Source organism: Eretmochelys imbricata, chromosome 1, assembly GCF_965152235.1.
Source record: "Eretmochelys imbricata isolate rEreImb1 chromosome 1, rEreImb1.hap1, whole genome shotgun sequence".
Classification (NCBI taxonomy): Eukaryota; Metazoa; Chordata; order Testudines; family Cheloniidae; genus Eretmochelys; species Eretmochelys imbricata.
In genome coordinates, this window is record NC_135572.1 from 36,810,140 (window position 1) to 36,836,173 (window position 26,034).

The 26,034-nt window shown below is 38.6% G+C and overlaps 1 protein-coding gene across 8 annotated transcripts in view; it reads left to right on the forward strand.

Moving 5' to 3' along the window:
* The window catches only part of GRIA4 (glutamate ionotropic receptor AMPA type subunit 4), a 294,730-nt gene that overhangs the window by 236,798 nt on the left and 31,898 nt on the right, over positions 1–26,034 (forward strand). For 5 of the 8 annotated variants that reach the window (XM_077805819.1, XM_077805810.1, XM_077805839.1 and 2 more), the window contains 3 exons: positions 5,426–5,796; positions 8,708–8,906; positions 14,368–14,615. The exons of 2 other annotated variants lie outside the window; for them this stretch is intronic. In XM_077805819.1, coding sequence (XP_077661945.1) covers positions 5,426–5,796; positions 8,708–8,906; positions 14,368–14,615 — 818 coding nt within the window. The remainder of the gene's footprint in view (positions 1–5,425; positions 5,797–8,707; positions 8,907–14,367; positions 14,616–26,034) is intronic. One more of the 8 variants, XM_077805858.1, reaches the window with a different exon arrangement.

Genomic DNA, 26,034 nt, shown 5'->3' on the forward strand with positions numbered 1-26,034 from the left:
CTGGCTGTGCTAGAAGAACAAAGGATAGTGTGCTTGCTATCTCTGCCTTTATGTACTGCTATTATTTCCAGAGTTTGTATCAGCATGTTGGATCCCATCTTCATAACAACATACGCAGCATTAAGGGCCAGCTCTTGTTCCCACTGCTCAGCCCAAGTAGGTAGCTGTTTAGGATCTCCATAGGAGGGGGTGGGGAGAGATCCTCCACCCCCAACCACTAGAGTATCTTGAGCACCTTCCAGTAGTGTATTAAGTGAAGTGACTGACATCTGTCACATACAATTTGTTCTCCCTCTTATCCTCTACCCAGTGGAGAACTATGCATGCATTGCTGTAATGTTTATTTTTCTAGGGGTTTGTTTTGGTTGGGGGTTTCTTGGACTCCATAAATGCTATCTAGAAATCCCAGTCTACTCTCCTGATCTATCTGAATGACAGTAATAGTCTCGACAATACTCTACAACCCTTGATAACTAGCTTATTCACAGAAGCACCTTGTGGTGATGAATGCCGTTAGCGATTTGCAACAGGTGTTTCTAGATGCACTAGCAGTCAACCCCAATTAAATATTCATTCTCCTGACACAGAATGTTATTCTTTCACTGTGTAAGGAATAAGAAGGTCATTACCCATTTCTGTCAAAGTCTGAGAAGTGATGGGATTCTAGAGTTCATATTTTTATGTGCTTATTTTAAGACAGCACAATATGAGTGGTGGTCAGGGGAATGACTAAATATTATATATGTACTCATATATATATATATATATGTACTCATAGGGATGAAATATAACACTCCAGCAAGTAAAACTGTCCTTAGCATCAGACCTAATCTTGCCATGATACCTAAAGTCTGAAGGATCCATAACCCATCCATGCTCAATAGTAATGTAGCCTGGACTGAAATATTGTCATAGATGTAGGATTTTCAAGTTTATGTTGTCACTGTTCAGCAAAACTCCAGTTTCACCAGGCACAAAATAAAGTAGAAACTGGATTTTATGAACAGCCAGTTATATGAAAGAGGTGTTGATGAAGAACAAGTCAACATCCCTTTACATACCGATGCCTTCAATGCATTGGAAAGCACTTTGCAGTGCTTTGAAGGATAAGAAAAAAGTGATGCCTACACCATACTGAAATGTATGCACCATACCTACTGTAATTTTGAGAGGTTCAATTTTATTAACTTTTCAATTTTATGAACTCCTCTGTCCCCAATTATTTTGTAAAATAGGGGTTCAAAAATGTTGAGTCATTATTTGTATAGACTCGTGTTCCTTTTAGTAATCACTTAAATCCATAATTGTATCTCTTTACTTTTTCTGGGGAAACTATAAAGTAGGAGGTTTAATATTTTGGTGAACACATCATACTGAAATAACTATAAGAACATCTTCCTTAGATTACCCAGACACCAATCCTCATCAGAATAAGGGTTTATGCATGCCCTAATGTGCAAAACAGTATACTTGTGAAAATCACTCCAGACACCGCCAAGGTTTGTGGACAGACTCTGGCAGCTAAAAATAAATCCAGTTAATTGATATCTAAAAACCCTGCTTCATCACCACTCCACCTAATATCACAGAACTTGAGAGACTTACCAGGAGCCCTGATATACTCCCAGTATCTGTTTGGCTACGGAGAAATCAAGTCTTAGGTGATACTTTTTCAGACCAATAATCAAGTCTACTACTTACAGTGAGAGTTATTAAATATGGCAAGTTATTGTCAGTATACAGAAGACTAGAAGTTTCTCTGAATCTTTCAGATATCTAATTATGAGACTAACCAATTTATTTGAGCATAAGCTTTCGTGAGCTACAGCTCACTTGTCGCTCACGAAAGCTTATGGTCAAATAAATGGGTTAGTCTCTAAGGTGCCACAAGTACTCCTTTTCTTTTTGCGAATACAGACTAACATGGCTGCTACTCTGAAACCTAATTATGAGAGTGCTGCATTAGCCATTCATGCTCACAGTAACTGAAACTTCAAATAAAAGAAGATATGGCATGGTGTTCAAATTCAGCAATTAAACTGTTCTTCTGCAAAGAGGGGATTTGTATGCGTGAGAAATGCATCTTAGAGAAAACAAGCAACATTTAGAGTAATCGTGGGCTGTTTCACCAAGTAGACAAAACATAATGATACTGCCAACCCCAGTTTTCTGAAATCATGAGTGAGGCCCAATAAATCATGAGATTAGCTTAAAAATCTTGAGATTGTATATATGTGTGTATATATAAATATATATATAGGGTTCTTTTTCTTTACTTTTTGGCTTTTGAGAAACTTCCTTGCTTTAATGAAAACTGACATTCTCATGTAATCACAGCTCTCCAAGAGCTAGGGCTATAATAAAACCACCAATATTGGGAGATTTGCAAAAAAATTGTGAGAGTTGACAATGCTGTTGTAATGTTTACCCAAAATACAGGTATTGCTGTAATGGCTGCCGTGCAAGCAAGTGAGATTTTCAAACATATTTCAAAACAAATTGTTGCTATGAAATTGGTTCAGCATTTTCAGTGGCTGAATTCAAGCTGTCTTATTTCACACTCTAATAACTCATATTATCAAAAGTTCTAAAAGGCTCAGATTACAGCTGTATGGTTGCCTCTAAGGGACAACCCATCATTACACACACATTCTTCAAAAGACTCTTTATGTACATATGTGTGCATGAATGTGTATAGATAAACTAGGTCAAATCCATTGTTGCTTTAATTCCAGTTAAACTCAGTGAAGTTATATTAGGGATGATTTTAGCTTATATTGTTTCAGATTTGCACAATGAAAAAATTACAGCTTGATGTATAATTATTTTCAGTTGGTGCTTAGGTTAAAACTGTACAGTGGGACTTTCAAGTGCAGATATAATCTAAGGATCTGGCAGAATTTCTAGTATAAGTCTCCATTTTCAGAGGTTTATCATTTGGCTACAAAACTTCCTTCTAGCTGGAATGTGTCTCATTCCTGAACTATTTTTAACATATAGATTTTTTTTTTAATTTTAAGAGTTTTTAGGCATTTCAAATTTTACAGGAGTACAAAAACTTATAGCATTTCAGATTTTCTTTCTGGTTTTGTATCATACAATCAACTTGCTCAGAGGTTAATTCAGCAAAGCATTTAAGCACATGCTTAACTTTCATCATGTGCTTACATCCCATTGAAGTCAATAGGACTTGAGCATGTGCTTAAGTACTTTGCTGAGTTGGCATGGCCTTAATCACGTGCTAAACATTTTAAGTGTATTGCTAAATTGTGGCCTATGAACCGCATTTTTAAGGATGCTTGTCCATAAAATGAATTTGCAGCATTTTAGTACTTATACAAGAAAATTAAGACACTAATGTCATGGAGGCTTGGGAGTCAGTCTTGGCTGCCCCTTATGGATGTCTTGGGGATGAGAGAAGGACAACACAGGGACACTATTCATCACATGCACAAGGGAGCCAGGCAGAATGCTGCCACTAACAGTCCCAGGGTATTACTCTGCACCATTGATCTCTGTGAGCGTTTTCCCCTTGATTTCAAAGAGTACAGATTTAAGCCCCTGAGCACAATAGTGGCCCAACTAACACATCCAGTAATGCTCCATATCTTAGACAAAGCATAGCCAGTCAGGTTGGTTGAAATGTGAGGGACCTGCCCTCTCATTATATCACCTGGAGGGAAGTGTGGTGGATGGCAGAGATGGTTCACAGTACCACCACCCAGTTGCCACATCTCTGCTGCCCTGACCCATTCCATGCCTCCGGCTGCAAAAGTCAGAATTTAGCCCTTAGAGCCTAGCTCCTGGGCCAGATGCAGCAATTGCTCACCGTGTTTTTCATAATGTATTAAGTGTTTTAGGCCCATAAAATAAAAAAATCATGTTAGGGAAATATCAAATACACATGCATACAACAGATAATACCCAGTCATCGTCTATGGAACCATTACAGTGCATGCTGAGAATGTGTGTTAGCCACACACGTCAGTCTGCTGTTATAAATTTCCTTCATATATATTTTGGATATGTGGCACAATAGAGAATTTTAATAAAACATCCATCAGTGTAGTCAGTGTGCTGCATCAGCATGACCTCCCTCCACAAGATCTTTTACTTTTATAAGAGAATTTTATTCCAGGCCTAAATTAACAAATCTAAGCAACCTGGCATAATACAAATAGGCTACATGATAGCAGACAGCATGACAGATACTGTTTTTTCATTCATGAAGGATAACCATGCATAGTGATTTCATCTTTTTTGATAGAGTGTCTATGCAGATCCACTGGCCAAAACATCCAAGTGGGGGCAGGGGAATAATTCAAGGCTGCATCCGTGAACTACAGTTACCCCTGTACAAAGGCAATGTTCGAGCTCCACTCCTGGGGATTGAGGATTTATTCCAAATGAATCCCAGAGAGATTCCCTGTAGAAAACTATTCAACTCAGGCTTTGCATAGGGGTCTGGAATTTGACCCTATGGGACTTTTCTATGCTTCCTGTGGGAAGAACTAACTTATCACCAGCTCTATCATACTTGTACTTATTAAGGAGACAAGAGAGAAATTTAGGCCAATATCTTATTTTCTCATAAACCAAGGTATACATTATTTATTTTTATTAAGTATTCGTGTTAGAGACTCGCCTAGAAACCCAGTCAGGATTGGAATTTCCGATATAAACATACTAGATCCACGTATTCATGTGTTCGTCTCAAATTCAGGTTTTCCCCATCAACTGTAAAGGTGGTGGATGGAAGCACCACACTTTTTCATTTCCATTCCTGACATGCTGCCTTTTAACATGATCTAAGGTAACACCAAAACAAACGTATGAATGCCCTGATCCTACAAAGACTTAGGCACATACTAAACTTTACAGGCTTATATCTTTGCAGCATCTGGGCCTTAATTTGTTTCTTTCCTTCATTTCTATATTTCTCCTACTATTTGGAGTACACAGTGGGATCATTTATTTGCTTCTTTTCCTGCAGGAGGGATCATATCAGACAGAAAATTTGGTTATCTCTGACTATATCTGATGGTTTTGTAGTCAGAACTATTACTCTGCACATTTGGTGGGGATCGCGTGATTATTATAATTTTGTTTTAAGTTTACTTGTTTTTTTACTTACTTTAACAACCTAGGTGATGCCTCAAATGATCTTTTTTAGGATTTTATTCTGCAACCCATCACCATAGTATCTGAGCCTTCCACATTATCTGTATACTAAATTATCTCTATACTTCCTATTCAAATATAAATCTGCATTTTATTTTAATAATTGATTAAATTAATTAAAAGAAAACATAAATAAACCTAACAATTTGCTGGTGTTAAAGCTGTAATTTTGGAAGTAGCTGCTTAGATGATTTTATAAACCAAATTCAATTAATCTATGCATCTATATTTCTTTTTCTTCTAGAAAGCAGAGATTGCTGTTGCACCTCTGACCATCACTTTGGTACGAGAAGAGGTCATTGATTTTTCTAAGCCTTTTATGAGTTTGGGGATATCCATTATGATCAAAAAGCCCCAGAAATCTAAACCAGGAGTGTTTTCCTTCTTGGACCCTTTGGCGTATGAGATCTGGATGTGCATAGTCTTTGCCTACATTGGTGTCAGTGTGGTCCTGTTCCTAGTTAGCAGGTTTAGCCCGTATGAGTGGCACACAGAAGAGCCAGAGGATGGGAAAGAAGGACCGAGTGATCAGCCTCCCAATGAGTTTGGCATATTCAACAGCCTCTGGTTTTCCCTGGGTGCCTTTATGCAACAAGGATGTGATATTTCCCCCAGGTTCGTGTCAAATCTTTTAACTTTTGCATTTTATCTTCAACACTCATGATGCCGAGGTGCATACATTTTTCCTTTTCTTCTTTTACTGGTGCTATGTAGAAGTTCACTGTTTGTGGCGTTTTTCCATTTAGAAACTACAGCAAGAGTATTAGAGAAAGTGCTTAGGAATTTTATCACTATTGGTACCTTTCAGACTTCAGTGTAAATAAATCAGGAACAGTTACTTATTTTGTCTGCTGATAACTTGTACACATAGGGGCAATTTCATTGACTTCATTGGAACTGTACAAGTACTAAACCTTGCCCATTTTATCACAGTAGTAACAGCATGCAGGTATGCTATCTGACCTGCATGAATGAATGTCCTAGTTTTGTTTCATATTAAATTGTGCAGTCACTGCTTGCAGAATATCATTGTGTATAAGACAGAAAATGCTTTTAGTGACTATTTCTGATAAATACTATATAATTGCCAAACTTCAAGGGTTGGACCTGAGCATCCAAACTTCCCCAGATCCTGGGGAGAACTGCAGGAACTTTGATTTGAATCACTCACCACCAGCTCATTAAACATTAAGGCCAATTTTTTCCAACGTGGATGCCTAAACTTAGCATTAACAGTGGGATTTTTAAAAGTGTTCAGCGCTGAGTCTAACTCTGCACTAACACTAACTCTGCGGCTCTAGTAGTCTGTGGTAATTACAACTCCCATTGATTTCAGTGAGAACAAAATTAGCCCAATGCTGAGTGAGCATTTTTCAAAATCTCACTCTAGAGGCAAAAATCATGGATCCCGGATCACACATTCACTTTGCCATCTAAGAGAAATAGCCAACTTAAAAATGCATCATCTTTTTACCTTTTAAATACTTCTGTTTTGTTTTTAAAATGTTGTATGGATTTGTTGCTCAAAATCATGACCCAGAAACAGCAATCTTGTTATCAGACATTATGAAAACTTAGAAAGTTCTGCTCAATTCAAATATATTCTTCCTATTCAATTTCTTAGCCCTTTCTTGGGCAGACTTCAACCTGTGTAAAATGTCAGCAAAAGTGAGTGTTCCCAATGAGGACAACCTAGTGACAAGTACATAGGATTTGAAATCAGGAACTTCCAAGTTCTCACCTTGTCTCTGACACTGAATTCTTGTGCAGTCTTAGGAAAGACACTTAAGATAAAATTTTCAAAAAGTCTCTAAATGACTTAGGATCCTAAGTCCCATTTTCAAAAGTGATACTGGTAATTCAGAAGCCTTTCTCATTGAAAAGTCAATGGGACTTGGATTCTTAAGTGTCTAAATCCCAGATTTAAGTATTGCTGTGCTCAGCATTGCAATGCCTCACTGATTTAGAAACATCAACCCCTTTTAAAAAGGAGATTTAGGTTCCTAAGTCAGTTAGGTGTTGCAGTGCTGAGCACGGCAATACCTAATTACATTTAAAAATCTGGGCCTTAGTCACTTTTGAAAATAGAAAAGTTCATTGAAATCAGTGGGTGTTAGGCACCTAGGTGCTTTTGAAAATCCCAGGAAGTCATTTAAAATCTGGCCATAAATTACTTATGTGTTTTTTTTTTTAAATTATCCTTTGGCCTTAGTACTGCAGCCTCTACTCAGATGAGTCTCCTTGAAGTTAAGTTTTGCCAGAGTAAGGGCTGCAGGATAGGCCCATTAACCATGTACTTCAGATTTCTAATTTGTAAAATATTGATAATCCTTCTTCAACCAACCTCATAAAGTTGTGGTGAACATTAATTAAATAATATTCTCATTAACAGGAGAATATTCACTGTTAATATGAACAGTATTATATACAGTACAATGTGAATATTATTCAACAACCAAACATACTTCTGCTTGTGGCCTATTCAGGAGTCAAAGCCAGGTTTCCAGAAGTGGTAGCACTAATTCGTGCTCCCAGAGCCTTTGTTGTTTCATATTATGAGGTTGTATTTTAAGGCAATGTATATGAAATAAAATGGTATGTATCTCAATTGTGTTTGCTACACTAAATAAGGCTTTGAAGAGTACTGTTTCCTTTCAGAACATATGCTTAGATAACACACAGGGGAGGAAGGATGATACTGTGCATAAGGCAATGTCTCTGAGCTCAATCCTGCTCCCTTTGAATTTCATGGCAAAACTCCCTATGACTTACTTCAATGGCAACAGAAGCAATCTTTTTTCTGCCTGTTTTCTCATCTGTATACTTGGCAAAGTGTTTACATCAGCGAGTGTGTAAGACTACATATTCATTAATTTTGCGCAGCATTTTCCTCAGGTGACCGGTGGCACCGAAATGGAAAGTATTATTTATTACTTATTGGTTGCCAATAATCCTGTTGTTATGCACAGCTTCTTAAATAATTACCTGAAACTACGGGTTTCCAGACAGCTGGAGGAATATGTACTGGGGTTGTTTCCCTATAAGTGGCAAATTACATACGAGTGGCAATAACATTCCAATACTACCTGCAGCATATTGTACACTCACGGGAGCGTGGGGACTTTGCGTTTTGTTTTATATTTGAGAAGGAAGAATAGAGCGCGCCTTGCTTTACTGTTTTCACTCTCCGAAAATAGACGACACTTGTTATAAATCCTGTATAGTGCAGTCTAGCAGCAATTTCCTGTATTAAAAAGTATCAAGAGAATAAGCACTAGAGTATTCGCAATGCCATGTACAAATAGCACTGTTTATATACTACATTGTATATTATAGGCCTCGTCATTTATGACGGGCGGGTTATTATGAAATATACAGTGGTATATTAAACTTATAAAAATCTCACACCCATTGACCGTTATTTATTAATAAATACCCAGTAATAATGATATCTCTCACTCTCTCTTTTTCTTTCTGTCCTTGGCATAAGAGATAGGAAAATGTGCATTATCTTATTCGTGTTTAGATCCCTCTCAGGTCGCATTGTTGGAGGTGTTTGGTGGTTCTTCACACTCATCATTATTTCGTCATACACTGCTAACCTCGCTGCTTTCTTGACTGTTGAGCGAATGGTCTCGCCCATAGAAAGTGCAGAAGACCTTGCCAAACAAACCGAAATTGCATATGGAACACTGGACTCAGGGTCAACAAAAGAATTCTTCAGAGTAAGTTGGTATGCTTAATAAGGACCATCCTCCCTACAGACAAGTCTACGATGAAATGTTCAGAATGATGTTCCTTTACAAATAATTATGTTGTGGTTTGTAGCTCCTGCAAATTGTGAGGTTACAATTTCTACCTCCAGCGCCACTTGTTAGCATTTGCAGTCCTTTTAATTTGTAGAAAGGTTATTGATCTTGACACATCAGGCAAGGGAACAGCCCTGAGGGATAGTGGAACCAGAGATAATTAGAGCAGCATTACACTACTGATTCATCTCAAGCTACAGTACTGAAATAATATCCAGCATTGAATGAGCTATGATGATTATAAGGAGTCTTGCTGTTTTGCTTCTACCTAGAGGTTTTGCTGGGGACTCTTTTGCTTTTGGGAAGTATATGAAGTATATGCTGGTGACTGGATACAAATTTTACTAATCGCTGACTTACATAGAACGTGGAAAATGTGATGTTTTTGTGGGTTTGGAGCATTACAAAACAGCATAAATGACCAGTTATATGAATTTGTTGTGTGCTATCTCTATTGATTAGTTCATTTTCATTTGTTTTCCTATATCAGTGTGGTAGGGAGGTATTGTTCTCTTCTCCCAGCAGTTTGGAGACAGAAAGCACTGATTTTACCAACAGTACATAAAAACACTGATCACTCCTGCTTAGTTTTCTGTCTCTAGCAGTCGGACGTACAGCCCAGTTGGCTGAACTGGTATGAGTCTTAGTGTTCTCATGTCGTTTTTAGCTAGACATTGTTAGCCAGTAGCCTCATATGAGATTAATTAACTGCCAGGTGCTGGCTAAAGTTCATAGAGAAAAGATGTTTTCAGTAGAAACAAGGAGTTGGACTTTTCGTTAAGTCTTGTTAAAAAGGACACTGACAAATGCCAGGGTGTTCCTCTCCTCCACCCCCCCCCCCTCAAAAAAAAAGAGACCATTAGGATTTGCCTTCAGACTCAAATCTCTCAACTAGGTATACATTTTTAACAAAACTTAAATGTGGTTCCAAAATAACTGACAATATCCCTTTAAGGATTTGACATAGAATCTGCTACACATTCCTAACCTGCCTATAGTTAGGTATTTTACCACAGAAGATGCATGGAGAAATTTTAGAAGACTTCGTAAAAATGTTTTAGTATTATTTTGCACCTGTACTGTGTCCATCAGTATGGTGGGTGCCTTACTGAACATACGGCTAGAAAAGACCCTGACTCATAGATTTTACAATCTGGGACTCTAATCTTGCAAACACCTATTCATATGTTTAGCCTTATGTGCAATCCATTGTTCAGTGTGTGTTACATGTCCTCTCTGTGCCCACTCATGAAAGAAGATGGGTCTGTTACAACTTATAGCTCTGGGTCTGGAGGTTGGGGCCAAGATAGTGGCTGTCACATACATGGGGGCTTGTCTGGGTTTTGAACAGCTATGATCCTGTGATGCTCCAGATGAGTTCCCTTTGTCCTGAGGCAATGTGTAACCCTCTGACCACTATGTGTTATGAGGACTCCTTGGTGCCTGGGCTACAAAGTCTGGCTCTTTAACTAACTTCTGAAGAGTCACGGTTCTAGTTTTGCAGATTTCAGGTTCGATCCTTGGTGCAGACCAAAATGATGACCATTGCATATGAGTAGTTCCATTAACTAAGCTAACACAGTAAGGGTAATTAAAATATATAAATGGCTGAGGAATAAGGCAGCTTTATTTAACTTTAGATTCATTATGTGCATTTCTTAATAGTTCCCCATTATTTTTTTAATATATTTCACATGCCTATCATAAAATCTCACTTCTTGTTGGCAATGCTGCAGAGTGCGTGTATAGGATTTGGGAAAAGAAACAAAGAATGGGACCCTTTTTCTGAAGCTTCCATAACACTCTGACAAACTGCAATTTTGAAATAATGAGGTCAGCTCCTTTGATATAAGGACGAACTACCAATCTCGGCCACAATACTTTTGTCATTTTTTTCTAGTCATGCTATAACGATAACTACTATATTGTGGTTAAACTCTGTATTCTATGTAAATAACAAGAGCCATTTTAAAAAAAGAAATAGCATTTTTGAGTCCACCTGTGGTAAACACCATTCTTTCACTTTTATCTTTGGAAATTAAAAGAATAGCAGCAAGATCAACTGTGTCTCAACATTACCCCCCCCCCCCCGTATTTTAGAACATAAAAGCAAACAAGACAAAAGTAGCCACAAAAACTAAATGTAACTGCACATATAAATGTGAAGCTTTAACGAGCGCTAGGCTAGCTGGAGCACTTTGTTTAAATCATGTATCTGAAGGCTTATCTTCAAAAGGGTTCTGATCTAGGCAATGTTGCCATGTCTATTGCAAAAAATACTTAACAAGAAATATAGGAGAAACAATAAAGTATTTCCAAAGGGATGCAAACATCTTCACCTAATTCTTTTACAGTACAGACATTAAGATCCCGCCCTGATAAACATTAAAGGAAAACTGCACCTGATTCGCTCAGTCCAGCATTCTAAAAGGTTAGAAGACAAAGAGCACTTCTCATCGTTTTGGGGCTTCATGCTGTTGGTTACCATTTTATTAATAATTACCATCTCAATGAAAAATGATCACTCATGACCCTGACTGTATGGGGTCCAAATGTCAGAAAATCTAAACTAATTTGCAGTCTGCTTTAGTTCTGATTGATCAGCAAGAGAAAAAAATGTTCTTTTTAAAAGTCAACTTAAAAGAAAAACAGAGTTCCTTTCTCACTGTTATTAAAGCTGGCTGGAAGCTGTGAAAGCTGAACATTGAGAGCAGTTTACTCAAAGGCAGAGAATTAAATTTCAATTGTTTTGCAGAAAAAAGAAGTCCTATATGAAAGGTAGCATTGTCTAGTAGACTAAGTATGAGAATTCAAACCTCTCACTATTTCCTTATATTATAGTGTGGAAAATCTATTGGTTTTCTGTCTGGTTTTCATTCTAGTTTAGCTTATATATTGAATGTTAATGCTGACAGAATTATTCAGCTGAAAGTTGGAGGCTTGACAGTGTTTCTATATAGATAAGGACTTGTTAGAACTTCAGTGCTTTCTGTTTGCCTGGTGGGAGAAGGAAACTGAATTATGAAAAAGGTTTTTTTAAAAAGACCTTCTTTAGGAAATGTAGGCCATGATTTGCTAAGACAGAAGAGTGAAAATTTTACCTTAATTTATTATGTTTTAGTTTTAAGAGAGAAACCAGCACACTATATTTTCACCTTATCAAGAATCTTGCACTAAAAACTTCAGGAATGATTGGGAAGTAGAGACAGATAAGGACACGTCAGCATTCTTGATATGGCACCTGATTCAGCACTGCAGTACTCCGGTTTTATGCCAGTCTAAATGAAATGAGTGCAGTTATCCTAATGTAAAATAGGAATAATACAGTGGTGAATCAGGCCCAGATCCTGCTCCCAGTTACACAGATGTAAATGCAGAGTAACTCAATAGTTATCATGGCTTATGGACACTATGGAAGTAGTATGAATTGATACCAGGGTAACAGCGGCCGGAGCTGGTTCCATGGACATGATGAGCTGTGTAGGTATTTTTGATGATTGGAATTTTTTAGCTGTCAGTATTTTTTCCATAACACGATAAATAGAGTGTGTGCACCAGCTGAAAAAAATGAAGAGATTTTGTTAAGCTCCTACACAAGGCATATTCATGAGACACTTGTGGTAAAATGCTGTTCACTAGCAAACACTGATAAATGTTCCAACCACAAAGATGTTTCCTTTCACCATTCTCCTGTGCGGGTGAGACATTGTTTTCTGGCCATATTACTAATACAATTATTCAGTAATTGGTACAGATAAATACTTCAGGGAGTTTTTCTTTATCTTCTACAGAGGTCCCATACTAACCCTTTGAAGGTAAATAGATTTAAGTGAATATTTAATTCTTTAATTCCAGATTGTCTTGTAAAATCTCCCCAGTTCCACCCATTCTGCCGGTCATGGAACAAGGTGCTGACAAACCTCAACTCCCACTGAAGTCAGTGGGACTTTAGGCTGATTCAGCATCTGTCCCTATTCAGAAAAGCACTTAAGCACATTCTTAAGTCCCACTGACATAAGGTTAAGCACACGCTTAAGTGCTTTGTTGAATATGGATGCACATAAGCATTTTGCTACTTTGGGGCAAGCGGGCACTCAGCACCTCCCAGGAGTGCTCAGTACTTTGCAGGACTAAGCCCAAAACCTAATTCTGCTTCAATGGGAACTCCTATTGACTTGTACAAGAGCTGAATGGAGCCCCCTAGAAAATTCTAGTTTCACTAAAAGGAGCCTTCTCCTCCCATGCCAAAGAGGAAGGGAGAGATGCCATTTGATGTATAGCTGCCAGCATTTTAAAAGTTGTGCATTATCTAGGTTTGAATATATGTATCCATATTGTTGGGGGGAGTATGGGAGTAAAGGTAGGTGGCTTTTAATTGTACATGTTAAATATGAATAACAAATACGCAAAGCCTTATTCCTGACAATAGAATTTTTCTTTTCTTTCTTTCTTTCCTTCTTTCTTTCTTAATAAAGTTTTAGATAATTACAATAACAAAAAAACAATACCATCTTTTCCCACCTATAAGGCATTATCATTTGTAATTGTGCTAAGCATGCACCAGGGAGACAGATTTCCAAGTAATCTACAACAAGCTGTAAATTTATCATACATTTCTGGTTGAGGTCTGAGGCACTGGTACAATCCTGAGATGACAGGAGGAAGGGCATGGTAGGCGAAGGGTCATGGATATTGGAATTCTCTCTCCCAAAACACAAACGAAAGACCAAGATGCCATGTCTTTGAGATCAAAGCTCAATACACCGTTTTGGTTCCTTTTTAATAGTGTGTGTGTGCACATCTGAGATTTGTTTATGTTTGTTTTTAGTGTGGGGTGTATTTTGAAGTAACTACTCAGCCTTTACTCAAGCAAAACTTACTAAAGGCAATAGGAGTTTTGACTGAGTAAAAAGTGAGCATTAAAACTGAGTAAGGACTTCAAGATTTGGCCCAGTATTTGTGGGAGGCCTGTTTTCTTTTTCTCTTTCTCCTGCTCTGTGGTTTTTAAGGGATATATTGCCCATTTGTAAGTTTTGGCTTGAATTTTCAGTCACCCTAAAATCCTTTTACTCTGCTCTGGAAGCGAAAACTGCCTTTGTGTAGCTGAGACTTCAGGTCGATGCTTGCAATTATTTTATTAAGGCTCCCAGAGGCTACAGGGTGCCTAAGATTAACGTTTGTTGTTATTATATTATTGTTATTTACTGTGTTTGGTTTTTTTAAATAACCAAAGCGTGCAAGGAAATCTCTTGCCCAGGTAAAATTGTCCAAAACCTGCTGGCATGAGGGACCAGCTTTGATCAATTGTACATTGAGTTGTGATGCATTCGATGCTTCAACGTCTAGGGTGTACCTAATTTCCCTTATTTTTCTCCAGAGATCAAAAATAGCCGTGTATGAAAAGATGTGGACCTACATGAAATCGGCAGAGCCATCAGTGTTCACTAGGACTACAGCGGAGGGAGTAGCCCGTGTTCGCAAATCCAAGGGCAAGTTTGCCTTCCTCCTGGAGTCCACCATGAACGAATACATTGAACAGCGAAAGCCGTGTGACACCATGAAAGTGGGAGGAAATCTGGATTCGAAAGGCTATGGAGTAGCCACACCCAAGGGTTCTCCATTAAGGTGGGTGGAATAGTATAACAATATAACATGTGTTGTTATAGTATTCCACCTTCCCTGATGTCCCTGATATAGTTCTTTTTGTGTTGTGTGTGAACATGGTATGTTATGTTTTCTTTTACTCCATTTCATATTTTTGATCAACAAGGAGGTAACAGTTTCTGATAGTGATGTAGATTTAATAGCTATTGTTGACGTATCTTTCAAGGCCATATAAAAACCAAACTGGTTGAACACTAGCTACTTCGTCAACCTAAACAAATGTTAAGAGCAGCTGTTCTATCTCACCAGCTTCTTTCACCAAATTCAGCCCTATCTTGCATGATATCAGTAATATTCCTACATTTTATGCTTTGGTTATTGACTCTGGCTTCTATTTTCTAGATAAGAAGCTGCTTGTAGCATCTTATTTCAAATGTCAACATTTAGGACATAATCAGTGCCAGTGTTTAATTTATTAAAACACCTTCTTATCTAGGAAAAAAAAGTTAAAGTTTGTGTTTCTAGCATTATGCATTTCAGGAGTGCCTTCAGACTCACTACTATACACATTTACATGAGCACTCTGAAATTAGAAGATAAAATTATTCCGAAATGACTTTAAATGGAATCAGGCTTATTCGATCAAAGAGGAGAATTTCTGGCTTACAGGCAAAGCATATTTGTTTTTTATTTAAATCTTTAAGGTAATAAAATTGGAGGTGTTAGATGTGTGATAAAATTGGAAGCATTTTAACACACATCTGATACCTCCAATTTTATTATCCTAAAGATTTAAATAAAATAAATGTTACCTGCATGATCACCATGCTGGGTTACTTGCAAGAGGCTCTGATGAGGCAGATGCCTGGAGGAAATTAGGTGGGTTGAAAGTGAGAGTTGCAAGAGACAAAATAAGGAAAAGTGTGTGCAATCAATGATACTAGTTAGGAGGAAATAGAGAAGAGAGCACCTGTCCATATGCATAATTTCCATGTCTACAAAGGAAAACCTCATAACTGGTGTAAAGATAATGGGCCTGATTCTGAACTCTCTAGTTTTACACCATTTTAACACCATTGACTTCAGTGGGGTAATTCTTGGGTTACACTTGTATAAGTGGGAGGAGAATTTGGCTCATTTTATCCACATCAAAAGGAAAACATCAATGTAATGTGAATTAGAGCATGCTCAAGGAAAAGTCAGGCCAGTTGTTTTGGTGCCCAGATATGAATTTTGGTCCCTGACTGTAGATACCATCGAGATTTGAAAGTTTGGGCCTTTGCAACCAATGGAGTGGTAACAGAAGATAGGCTAGAAGAAGATAGAGAGAAATGAAAAAAGAAAAATGTTAATAATAAAGAAGGAGATGGTGGAATGTCATGAGGTAGGAGGTTATTAAAGTTAAAAGGCAATAGAATTGGGAAAAGCAAATTCATTATGTCCGTGTATTTTTGGGATTCGTAAGCCAGAGATATTTATGATGTGTTAATATCTCTTTCTCACTGTTTCAGGCAAACTACAGCTACAACTGCTAGGCAGCACTGCAATTATGACTAGAGCTTGCATCTCAAATAGTAGAGAAATACCCACTGATGATGTACCCTTACTTTACTATGCCAAAGCCTAAGCAAAACCACTCGTATGCATGTTAGCTGCTGTCAAGTCTATTTTAGCAATCTTAGGATTGTTTCCTGTGCACATGTTTTATAGGGCTTTTTATTCAATTTCACTGTCTTCTTCACAGTGTCTACCACCAATGGCAAGAAACAATCAGCTGTAATAACCATTAGCCAGTGGAGATTTTTTTCAGTTTGGCAGATTGGACAAAAGCGACTAGGAGGAAGGGGGACCAAGCATGAAGCAATTATGTATAAGGTTGGGGTAAGGGAGTCTGGGAATATAGCGCAATAACAGATGGAACAGAGGAGGCTGCTCAAGTACATGTATAAAATGCTTGCAAAGATCCAGGGTGACATCCTCTCTCCACTGACATCAATGGCAAAGCTTCCATTGTCTTCAGTGGGGCCAGGATTTCACCGGAATGGGTAACACTGTAACAGCATCCCTATGATAGGGGATGAGATCAACTAAATTTGTTTTTTGAATTCCACTTTAGTGCACTATAAAAATAATTCCTACTCAACATAAAAATCAGACCAAACCTTCTTTCAGACTGCCTCGTTTGGCTGTCTTAACATCCATGCTTTTCCTGAGCCTTTCTTTCACATGTGCTGAGCTGCTTATACTCCCGCTGAAGCAATTTCACTCCATCTCATCCCTCCTCAGCCCAAGTGATGAAACCTCAAGTAACAGATCAGTGCTCCTAACCTATTGAAAAACATTAAGAAACCCACATATTGTTCTGAAAAGATATACGTGAATAACCAATAATACCTCACATTCATAACACATCCATCTATATAATATATACAAACACTAGAGATGAAGGAAGAGTATTATTTCAAAGGTAATTTTGTGTTAACCATGTTCATGATCCTCCTATGTTTATTTGCTATGAGTATTCCAGTACTCAAGCATTAATTCACATACATTTTCAGGACAAGTACATTTTTAGCCACCTGCTTAAATATTTTCTATGCCATATTTTGAAATGAAATATTTGCAATGTGAAGTCTTGGGCCCGGTTCTCCTTTCCTTTACACTGCTGTAAATCGGGAGTTACTTCATGAAAATGCAATAACAATTGTGTAAAGCTGTTGTAAGTGTGAGGAGAATCAGGCCATCTATCTCCACAAGTGAAGTATAGAAAGAAACAGGGAAAAGCTATCTTTCCCTGTTACATAGTCAGTGTGCGGTATAACACCAGCAATTTATGGGTCTCCCTACTCTCACATTAATGGAATCAGATATTCATTACATACAGAAATACTATGCATATTCATCACCCCACTTCTGATGATGAAATCCTCCTGTCAGAGACCTCTGTGGACTGATCACTCATTTTGCATGTGATCAGGACAGTGGATTTCAGTTCAATCCCTTCCCTTTGTCTATGGGAGCAGGTTTCAGACTCCAGTAGGGCTCAACCAGTAACTAGTGGCAAATTGTAATTGATTCAAGGGACATATGATACATGAATATCACTGAAGTGAAAAAAAATGGGAACTGTTTGATGGGAATTTGTTTTGTGCCAACCAGGCAGTACCATGCTATCATGTGTCTCTCCTTCCCTTCTTTTCATGGATATCCATTTATTTAAAAAGAAAAGGAGTACTTGTGGCACCTTAGAGACTCTCAGATAAATTGGTTAGTCTCTAAGGTGCCACAAGTACTCCTTTTCTTTTTGTGAATACAGACTAACACAGCTGTTACTCTGAAATCTGTCATTTATTTAAAGTGTCATTAAAGTTTGTCACCTTTGGAAGAGAATTTGGAACTAAGGACAGAGGCAGCCATCAAAAAGTCAACCTTTGCTAACAGGTACTGCCCAGTTACTACGGTTATTTCTCATTCCCAGCATGCTGGGGATTTTCAGTATGTCAAATACTACTGTCAGTACTCAGCAAATGATGACTTTTTAATGGCAGCCAGTGTTGCTTTTCTCTCATAAGTGGCAAGTTCAACAATGGTTGATAGAGTGCTGTCCCCATCTAGCTCCTCAGTGAGGTCTGCATTTTTGATGTGTGGTGGCAGAACAGTCTTTTCGCCAGACTTCATGTCCTCCATGAGAGCCACTGCAGCCAGTGCAAATCTGTTGTGCTGGCTGCTTTACCCTATGTTTCTGGAGCTGTGCTATTGAAGAAGCAAAACGTCTCCATTTCTGATTACACAGATTGTAATTTCTATTGCTTATCTCAGCTATGCCTCCTGAATCTAATGGGAAGGTTTCACCCTTAACCATTAAAAAACCTCTTATGAATTTTACAATATGTTTTTATATTCAACAACAAAACAGGAACTGTGCGCTGCTCAAATGTTAGGCCTTCCCGTATTCGCACCACAGACAAACCCTAGAAAAGCAGTGACTCTAATACAGTTTTTCACCCCATAAAGAAACATTTGGGGTGCTAAAAGCATTCTGAACTGTCTTGTCGATGTCTCGTGTTTTTTCTTTGGTTGGACACAATTTTGTCCAGTCCCACAATAGTACAGGGCATTTACCATGAAGTTGAAAGGATTTTCACTTAGGAGGAGGCAAGTTGGTAGTTTGGATTAGGGAAGGATCTGCACTGGAAAGAACTCATGTGTGCAATCGCATGAGCTTTGTAGCATACTGCTCTCACCTGTGTGACTTAGCCTGATCTCCTGAGTGACGTTTGTTTCCATTCATAGTTGCCCCAATAAAAGGCCATCCTTTCATGCTGAATTTCCTTGTAGCACTAGGCGTGCACAATGGGGGCAAGCAGGGACACAGGCCCCCCTAATCAGTGGGGGCACATTACTCCTCCTAGACCAGGGCAGGAAAGCGAGCTCCTCCAGCCTGGGCTGGGGTGGAAGATGACAGTTCTTCTGTCCCTAGGGCCGTAGGGGGAGATCCAGCTCTTCCGGCTGACAGGGCAGAGTGAGCTCCCCCGGCCCTGGGGCCATGGTGGAAAGAACCAGCTCTTCCAGCCTCTGGGACTATTAATATAGGAACAAAACCCTTTTTAGTAAATAGCAGAGACTTAGAAGTCATGAGAATGTGTCTTCTCAACTTCAGAACCTATACCCTCATTCTGCAAATGGGATGGAGTGATACTAGACAAAAATGTGTAAGGTACATAACTCACCATGTAGACACTCAGAGGCTGATTCTGACACCCTTGCTCATGTTGTACAGTAGCTTACTCCAATATTAGCCCTACCGAAGTTAATGGGACCATTTATAGAGCAATATGCTACTCAACATTAGTAAATGTGGCAGAATCTGGGCCTAAGATACTATAGTGATGAGTGCTACAGAAATAGCAATAAATAAATCTATCACCTAGAAATGTATTTTTAACTGAACATTTTAATTTCCTTTGGCATTTAAAAACCACTTCTAACTACAGCCATTGTGCTAAAAAGTGGGTTCACCTGTGACCCCAGCAGCATGGAATTCCAATGAAAGAGACTGAAATACCAGTCTCTATTCAGCTTTAATACGGGCTTAAGATCACAGTAATTTCATTGTTCAATTTCGTTTGCACAACAGCCTTGTTCTTCCAAAATTAAGTGATGATTAAAGAAGGAAACGCTATGCTGTTCTGCTATGTGACACCTTGTAGCCCAAGTGTTTGGAGATTTCTGAAGCTGGCTATGATCTTTTTAAGCCTGCAAGGGCAGGAGATGGGAAAAAGCTGGTTAGTTAATTATTATTGTGGGATTGTTCATACAAGTTCATGACAGGCTGTGTCAATACTAAAACAGGATTTGCTCCAGGCTCATTTTTATCGTACAATATTCCAACAAGGAATGAAAGCTTTATGAAATAAACAAACAGTGTGTCCATTTTTGAGTTATTTGAAATTAAACAAAATGGAAGCTTCATCAGCTTCATATTTTCTTTTGTCTTCATTTAACCCGGAAATTGACCAAATTACATTTGTCAAGGTGTTAATCTAGATAACAGGCATGAAAGCTAAAGAAGCCTAGATTGCAAAAGTAATCAGAGAGCCTCATTAAAACTACCAGTACAAACCAGAATCTCTCAGAAACTACCACCATTTATGTATACACGTCTGTAGTAACTTTTATTCAAGGATCCCAAGGTGCTCTGCAAACATTAATCTTCAGAACATTCCTCTGAAGTATGTAAGTATAATCGTTGTTCCCCATTCATAGAAGCATTAAGAAAATATCCTGCTTGGTTGTAGTAGACTTTGCCTGTCCTCTACTCTTGCTCTTTGCCAGGTACTTGTACACCAGCACAACAGAAGGTGGGTTGTAGCCTGTTATATCTTAACAATGCTGCCAATTATGTTTCTCTCTTTTCCTTTCATTATACTTCCTGGTTGTTCAGGTGTCAATACCTGGGAAATTACCAGGCAGCCTTGCAGCCTGCTATTGTTGAAGCTCGTGGAAAAATTTCCATTGACTTCAATGAAAGCAGGATGTGGCCCTAAGAGATGTGTCCCACTAAGATAATAATGTTCAAATAAATGGCAGGTGGAATAAAGAAAGGTAGCAGACTGCCAAAAATACATTCAGCAGCTTGTAACAATAACTCTCCAGTAAACCATGACATTTGAGAAGCAAATAGAGAGACTAAAAAACATTTTAATAATCATCTATTTGGTGGGGAAACTGCCAACTTCCAGTTTGCATTAAGTGCTAAGTGGACCCTGCAAGAGTCACAGATTGGCCTGCAGACCTGTTACATAGGTTTGCACTATGGATCTGTTAAGACATTCACCCTCAAAAGTAGTATGAATGTTTTCTTTCCTTTCCTCCTGAGTCCCGTTTTAAACCAAGAACAATGTGTGAGATCAGCATACAGTATCATACTGGGTGATAGGGTAGGAGTCAATAAGCCAGCACCTAAAATGGGAGGTAGAAGGACCATCTAGTAGATGGACCCTGAGTTAGATATCTAAATCAGCCACAATCTTCCTGTCTTGTCATGTAAGCTACTCTGTGTCTCAGGTCCCTTCATAAAAATTGGAATGATATTTCTCTACCACATAGGTGTGTCATGAGGATAAATGCTTGTGAGATGCTCAGAAAGTAGGTAACAGAGGCCACATGAGTACCTAGGTAGACACAATGAGTTCAAAAGATTGTGGGATGGAATGATGACATGCTACAGGACAACGATTATTCATTTGAACAGGTTCATATGGTGTCTGACAGGAATGAGGCTCAAAACCCCTTACCGTTTCCTCGGCTGATGTATCTTTATGGTCCTTACTCGAGTTTTATTCATGTCCTGCTCAGCCATATTCCATCCCACTGACGTCACTGAGCAGGGACAGAGTCAAACCTGAATAAGGCCCTCCATCTTTGGGTGTTATTTAGCCAGGTCTTTTAACAAGTTACCAAAAGTTGAACAATCGAATATGACCTTCTATCAGGTCAGGCTCATTCTTGGCAACTTCTCTCAGGACTCTGTCAGTTTTCCCATCCTCAGGGAATACTGAATACAGTTTATGCACCATCCTCTGAAAATGTATACACCACCTTAGAGTACAGAGCAATTGGCAGAGAGTCTAATATGGCCTGAGAGAATGGAGTTCTATCTTTGAGTCTTAGCTGATATAAGTTCACCTTCTATTGTTCAGCTTCCATTATTTCTCTTAGAAGGATTGAAGTGGGTAAACCACCACCAGGACCAAGGTAAGAGAGAGGTTTTCTTTCAACACATAGTGAGTACAGTGTATTTGAAGGAAAATCCTGCTGCTTTGTATATTCTTTCATCAGCACTAGGGACAAGCAAGGCCTGCAGATGAGAATAGACTGGCAGGCCATCTATCTACATAATAGGCATTCCAAGACACATTAGGCTCATTTACTAGGATATTGCTTATATGTTTCAAGCTAGTGAGGCCAAATTTTCAAAAGTTAGGCACCTAAATCCAATGGATGACCTTTAGCTCCCTTGAAACGGATTTTGCTACCCAATTTACACTCATAGATGTGAAAATTTCAGTCTGGATTTTTTATAGCTCTTTCTGCCAAGGCATTTGTGTAACTCAAGCAAATGCCATTATTTAAACTGTTGGACCTTCAGGCTCTGATTCTGCAAAGGAGTTTTTGCAGGCTGGCCTGTGTGCCCAGGTGGCATCCTTCTGACCCATCCACTTACAAAGGGTAGCTTGCAGGACTGAGGTGTAATTTTGAATATAATCAAGATGGGTCTCGCTCCAGAAGTACTTGGAAATTGCTTTAGGTGAATGACAGATATTTTAAAATCTCATAATTTTTTTAATAATGCAAAGCAATGGAAGTTAGTAGAGCTGGTTAGGAAATACTTTTTTTTTTTTGGCTGAATATTTTGAATTTCTCTTTTCAGAGTAGCAGCCGTGTTAGTCTGTATCCGCAAAAAGAACAGGAGTCCTTGTGGCACCTTAGAGACTAACAAATTTATTAGAGCAAAACCCAAATACCAGAAATAATTTGATTCTTAGTTGCTGAAAAACAAAAATGTTCAGCCAAAAACTATGGGTTTTGGCACAAAAAAAGTGATATGTAGGTTTTCCAAAAATCAAAAAGGAAAAATGGGTACCTCTGCAAAAATATTAATTTGGATGAAAACTCAATTTGCTATGGAGGGAAAAAGTGTTTTGATGGGAAATTTTTAACCAGACCTATAATTTAGTTTAGAAAAATCATATTTATGCTGTGACACAAACCAATAAAAGTCAGTAAATTCTTAATTGAGACCAACGCTCAGTTTCTTTCTGTTGCCAATGGGGCAATTTGTTCTGTACTTTCAAGATTTAACTTTGAATATCTTGAGTGTTTTTATCAGTTTGAGTTACAAATTTAATTTTATTTCATATTAATTTGTGGGTGGTTGTGCAGAATAACCTTTAATATTCATATATGTGTAGTACTTAGCACTTGAGGGATTTCATCAACTTGATTTTAAAAAACACCCGTTTCACAAAAACTCTGAAGTACTAATGATTTTTTTAAAAGATAATTTTTTCAAGTTTGCATGAACACATGATCAGTAACCCTAAACATAATGGGCTTCAGTGCCTTGAACTCAAGCTGTGAAAGCCTTGAATTACAACCAGAAGTGAAGAGAAAGCTATGGCAGTCTATGGAGCACTGGTATGAGATGTTTCTGGCATCGAGCACCACTAAATATGCACTAAATAAACAGGCTGCTTCTTTCTGCACCTCCTCTAGCTCTTGAAGCATCTGCAATCATAGATCCATATAGAGCACACTGCGTTCATCCAATCTGTAGGCCACAAGGACATGAATTACAATGTCAAAAAAAATGGGTGCAAATGTGTTAAGCGTGATGAAAAAATGGCATCTCCACACAGCCACCTGGAACTCCAGGAGCATTTGGGGAATCATTAGTAGCTCCCTGACAGAGAGTAATTAAACTCCCTCAATCTTGGGGCCAGACATCGTCCACAACCAACTTTGAAAATATTCTTCCCAGCCATCCAGCTTCAACTCTTGTGTCTGGATTGAGTGTCAGCTCACTCTCGTCTAGGTCCCAATCTTATCCAGTTATTAGGAAAGTAAAGGGAACCCATCTGGGTTCAATCAAAAAGAGATCTAAAGCTCTGTGTCATCCACATAATAATGGCACCACATCCCAAATTCCCCTAGTGGCTTCATATACATTTTGAATGGCTGACTGCAGAAATCCTCCTGGAACTCCACATAAGAGAGCCTAGGAATCAACACAACCCTCTGGAATCTCTGAATTATAAAAATAGGACTGTTTCACTGTGATCCCATGTAACCTTGCCAGGATCTCCAGACAAGCCAAGAAAATCTCATGCTCAAAGATTGTTGACAGAGTTAAAAGAATCAGCATGGACTGTTAGACTTTGTCCATCACTAGGAAGAGACCATCAGCCAATGGGAGGCCACTTTGGTCTTTATTCCACACCAAGACTGAAAGCCTGTCTGGAAGGGATCAAGGAAATCTGAGAGTCAGTTTAGATTGGAGGAGAGAGTGCAGGATGTTTTAGGAAGTCTTGGACTTGCCACTGACTTGCTCTGTGGCTTTGGGGAAACCACTTCATCTTCCTGAGTTATCATCTGTAAATTGAGGTAATTACATTTGCTCCTCAACCTCAAAGGGATTTTGTGGTGATTAATTACTTAATGTGTGCAGGGTTTTGAACATGAAAAGTCTATCTGATGGCTACATCTGGTGCCAAAATTAACCCCACTGCAACCTTCTCCTCAATACCCTTGCTTAAAAAGAGCATGGGCATATAGCTAGAATTTAAAGCTCAGGCAATCATTTCTTGAACACAGGCATAACCACCTAATGAGAGAAGCTGGCACCCTGCCTTCCTTAAAAAGCCATTAGCAGCAATCTCAACCAACAATGGCCCCAATACCTCCCTGCTTGATTTTACTGACCACAAGAGGCATGTGTTCAATGTATCACCAATTACAAGATCCCTACATCCACGATAGAGTTCCATTAATAGCTTCCATGGCTTGCTTTCTGTGATACCTGGCTGCTTGTGTTCAGAGGGTGGCAATAATAAAAATGTTCTGCTCAGTTGTCTGCACTTAGCTTTGCTGACATGGTTATTGTAGCATTTGCTGTTCTGTACATAGCTCCACTGATAATGACAACATTATGTGGGTGGCTGCTGGGGGGATTGGATTGCCCTTGTCTAATAATTTCACCTGGTGTTTGATATTCAGCTGGCTTCAGGTCATGTTAATTATCAGAGAATTGGCGAGCAGACTGTGGACTGATATTCTCACTCTTGTTGCTGGAAAAATTTGCACTCATTTCAGTCTATCAGATCTTCATCATTAACTCCTGAAAGAAAGCCCTAGGAATTCTTTCAACTAATTCATGGTTTTGTTGCTGACCAAATTAGGCTTTATATGACATAGCTGTATTTGTTTCATTTTTATAGTATTGATCTGTCATTAGACAACACAAAACTCAGCACTTCACTCAGGCTTCAAGTTATCCTATATTATTATTTTCATTGTGGTAGCATCTAGAGGTTCCAACCAGGGGACAGGGCCCATTGTGTTAGTCACTGTATCTGCATATACTAAAACGGCCTCAAAGAACTTGCACCGCAATTAAATTAAGAAACTATCTCTTGGTGTTGATGATCTTACCAGTTATTGCCTCCTCTCTAATCCTCCTTTTTAAGGAGCACTACTGAGAGAGTGCGATAAAGCAACTGGCAATACCCGGAGATCTCAAATTTCCTTGACCCTTTTCAATCTAGTTTTAAGCCTGGATATGGTGCATCAACCACATAGGTTTATTAGTTGATGGTCTTCTGACAATGGCATTATATACACAGAGATTATAATAGATATAAGAGATATATAAGAGATATAATAGATATAATAGAGATCTCTGTGTATATAATGTCTTCTGCAGTTTCCACAATATGCATCCGATGAAGTGAGCTGTAGCTCACGAAAGCTCATGCTCAAATAAATTGGTTAGTCTCTAAGGTGCCACAAGTACTTCTTTTCTTTTTGCGAATACAGACTAACACGGCTGTTACTCTGAAATGAATTCACAGGACTCCGAGGAATGGTATTAGGCAATTGGTCTTTTGTCCCATGGATGCCAAGTGTGGAGTTCTTTTATCATTGCACCTGATCAATAAAGAGAGAATTAAACTGCTTGGGTTGCAGTGCCATTAGAAAGTGGATGACACTCAGTTTACATTTGTTTAATCTGGTTCAGTCATTCACCTTTCCCAGTGTCTGGGTGAGATTGGAGCTTGGATAAGAGCTAGTTGGCTGATATTCAGTTCAGAAAAGACAAAGGTAATCCTGATCAGAAACAGCCAGAGAAGGCTTAACTAAGGGGTATGCTGTGTGTCTA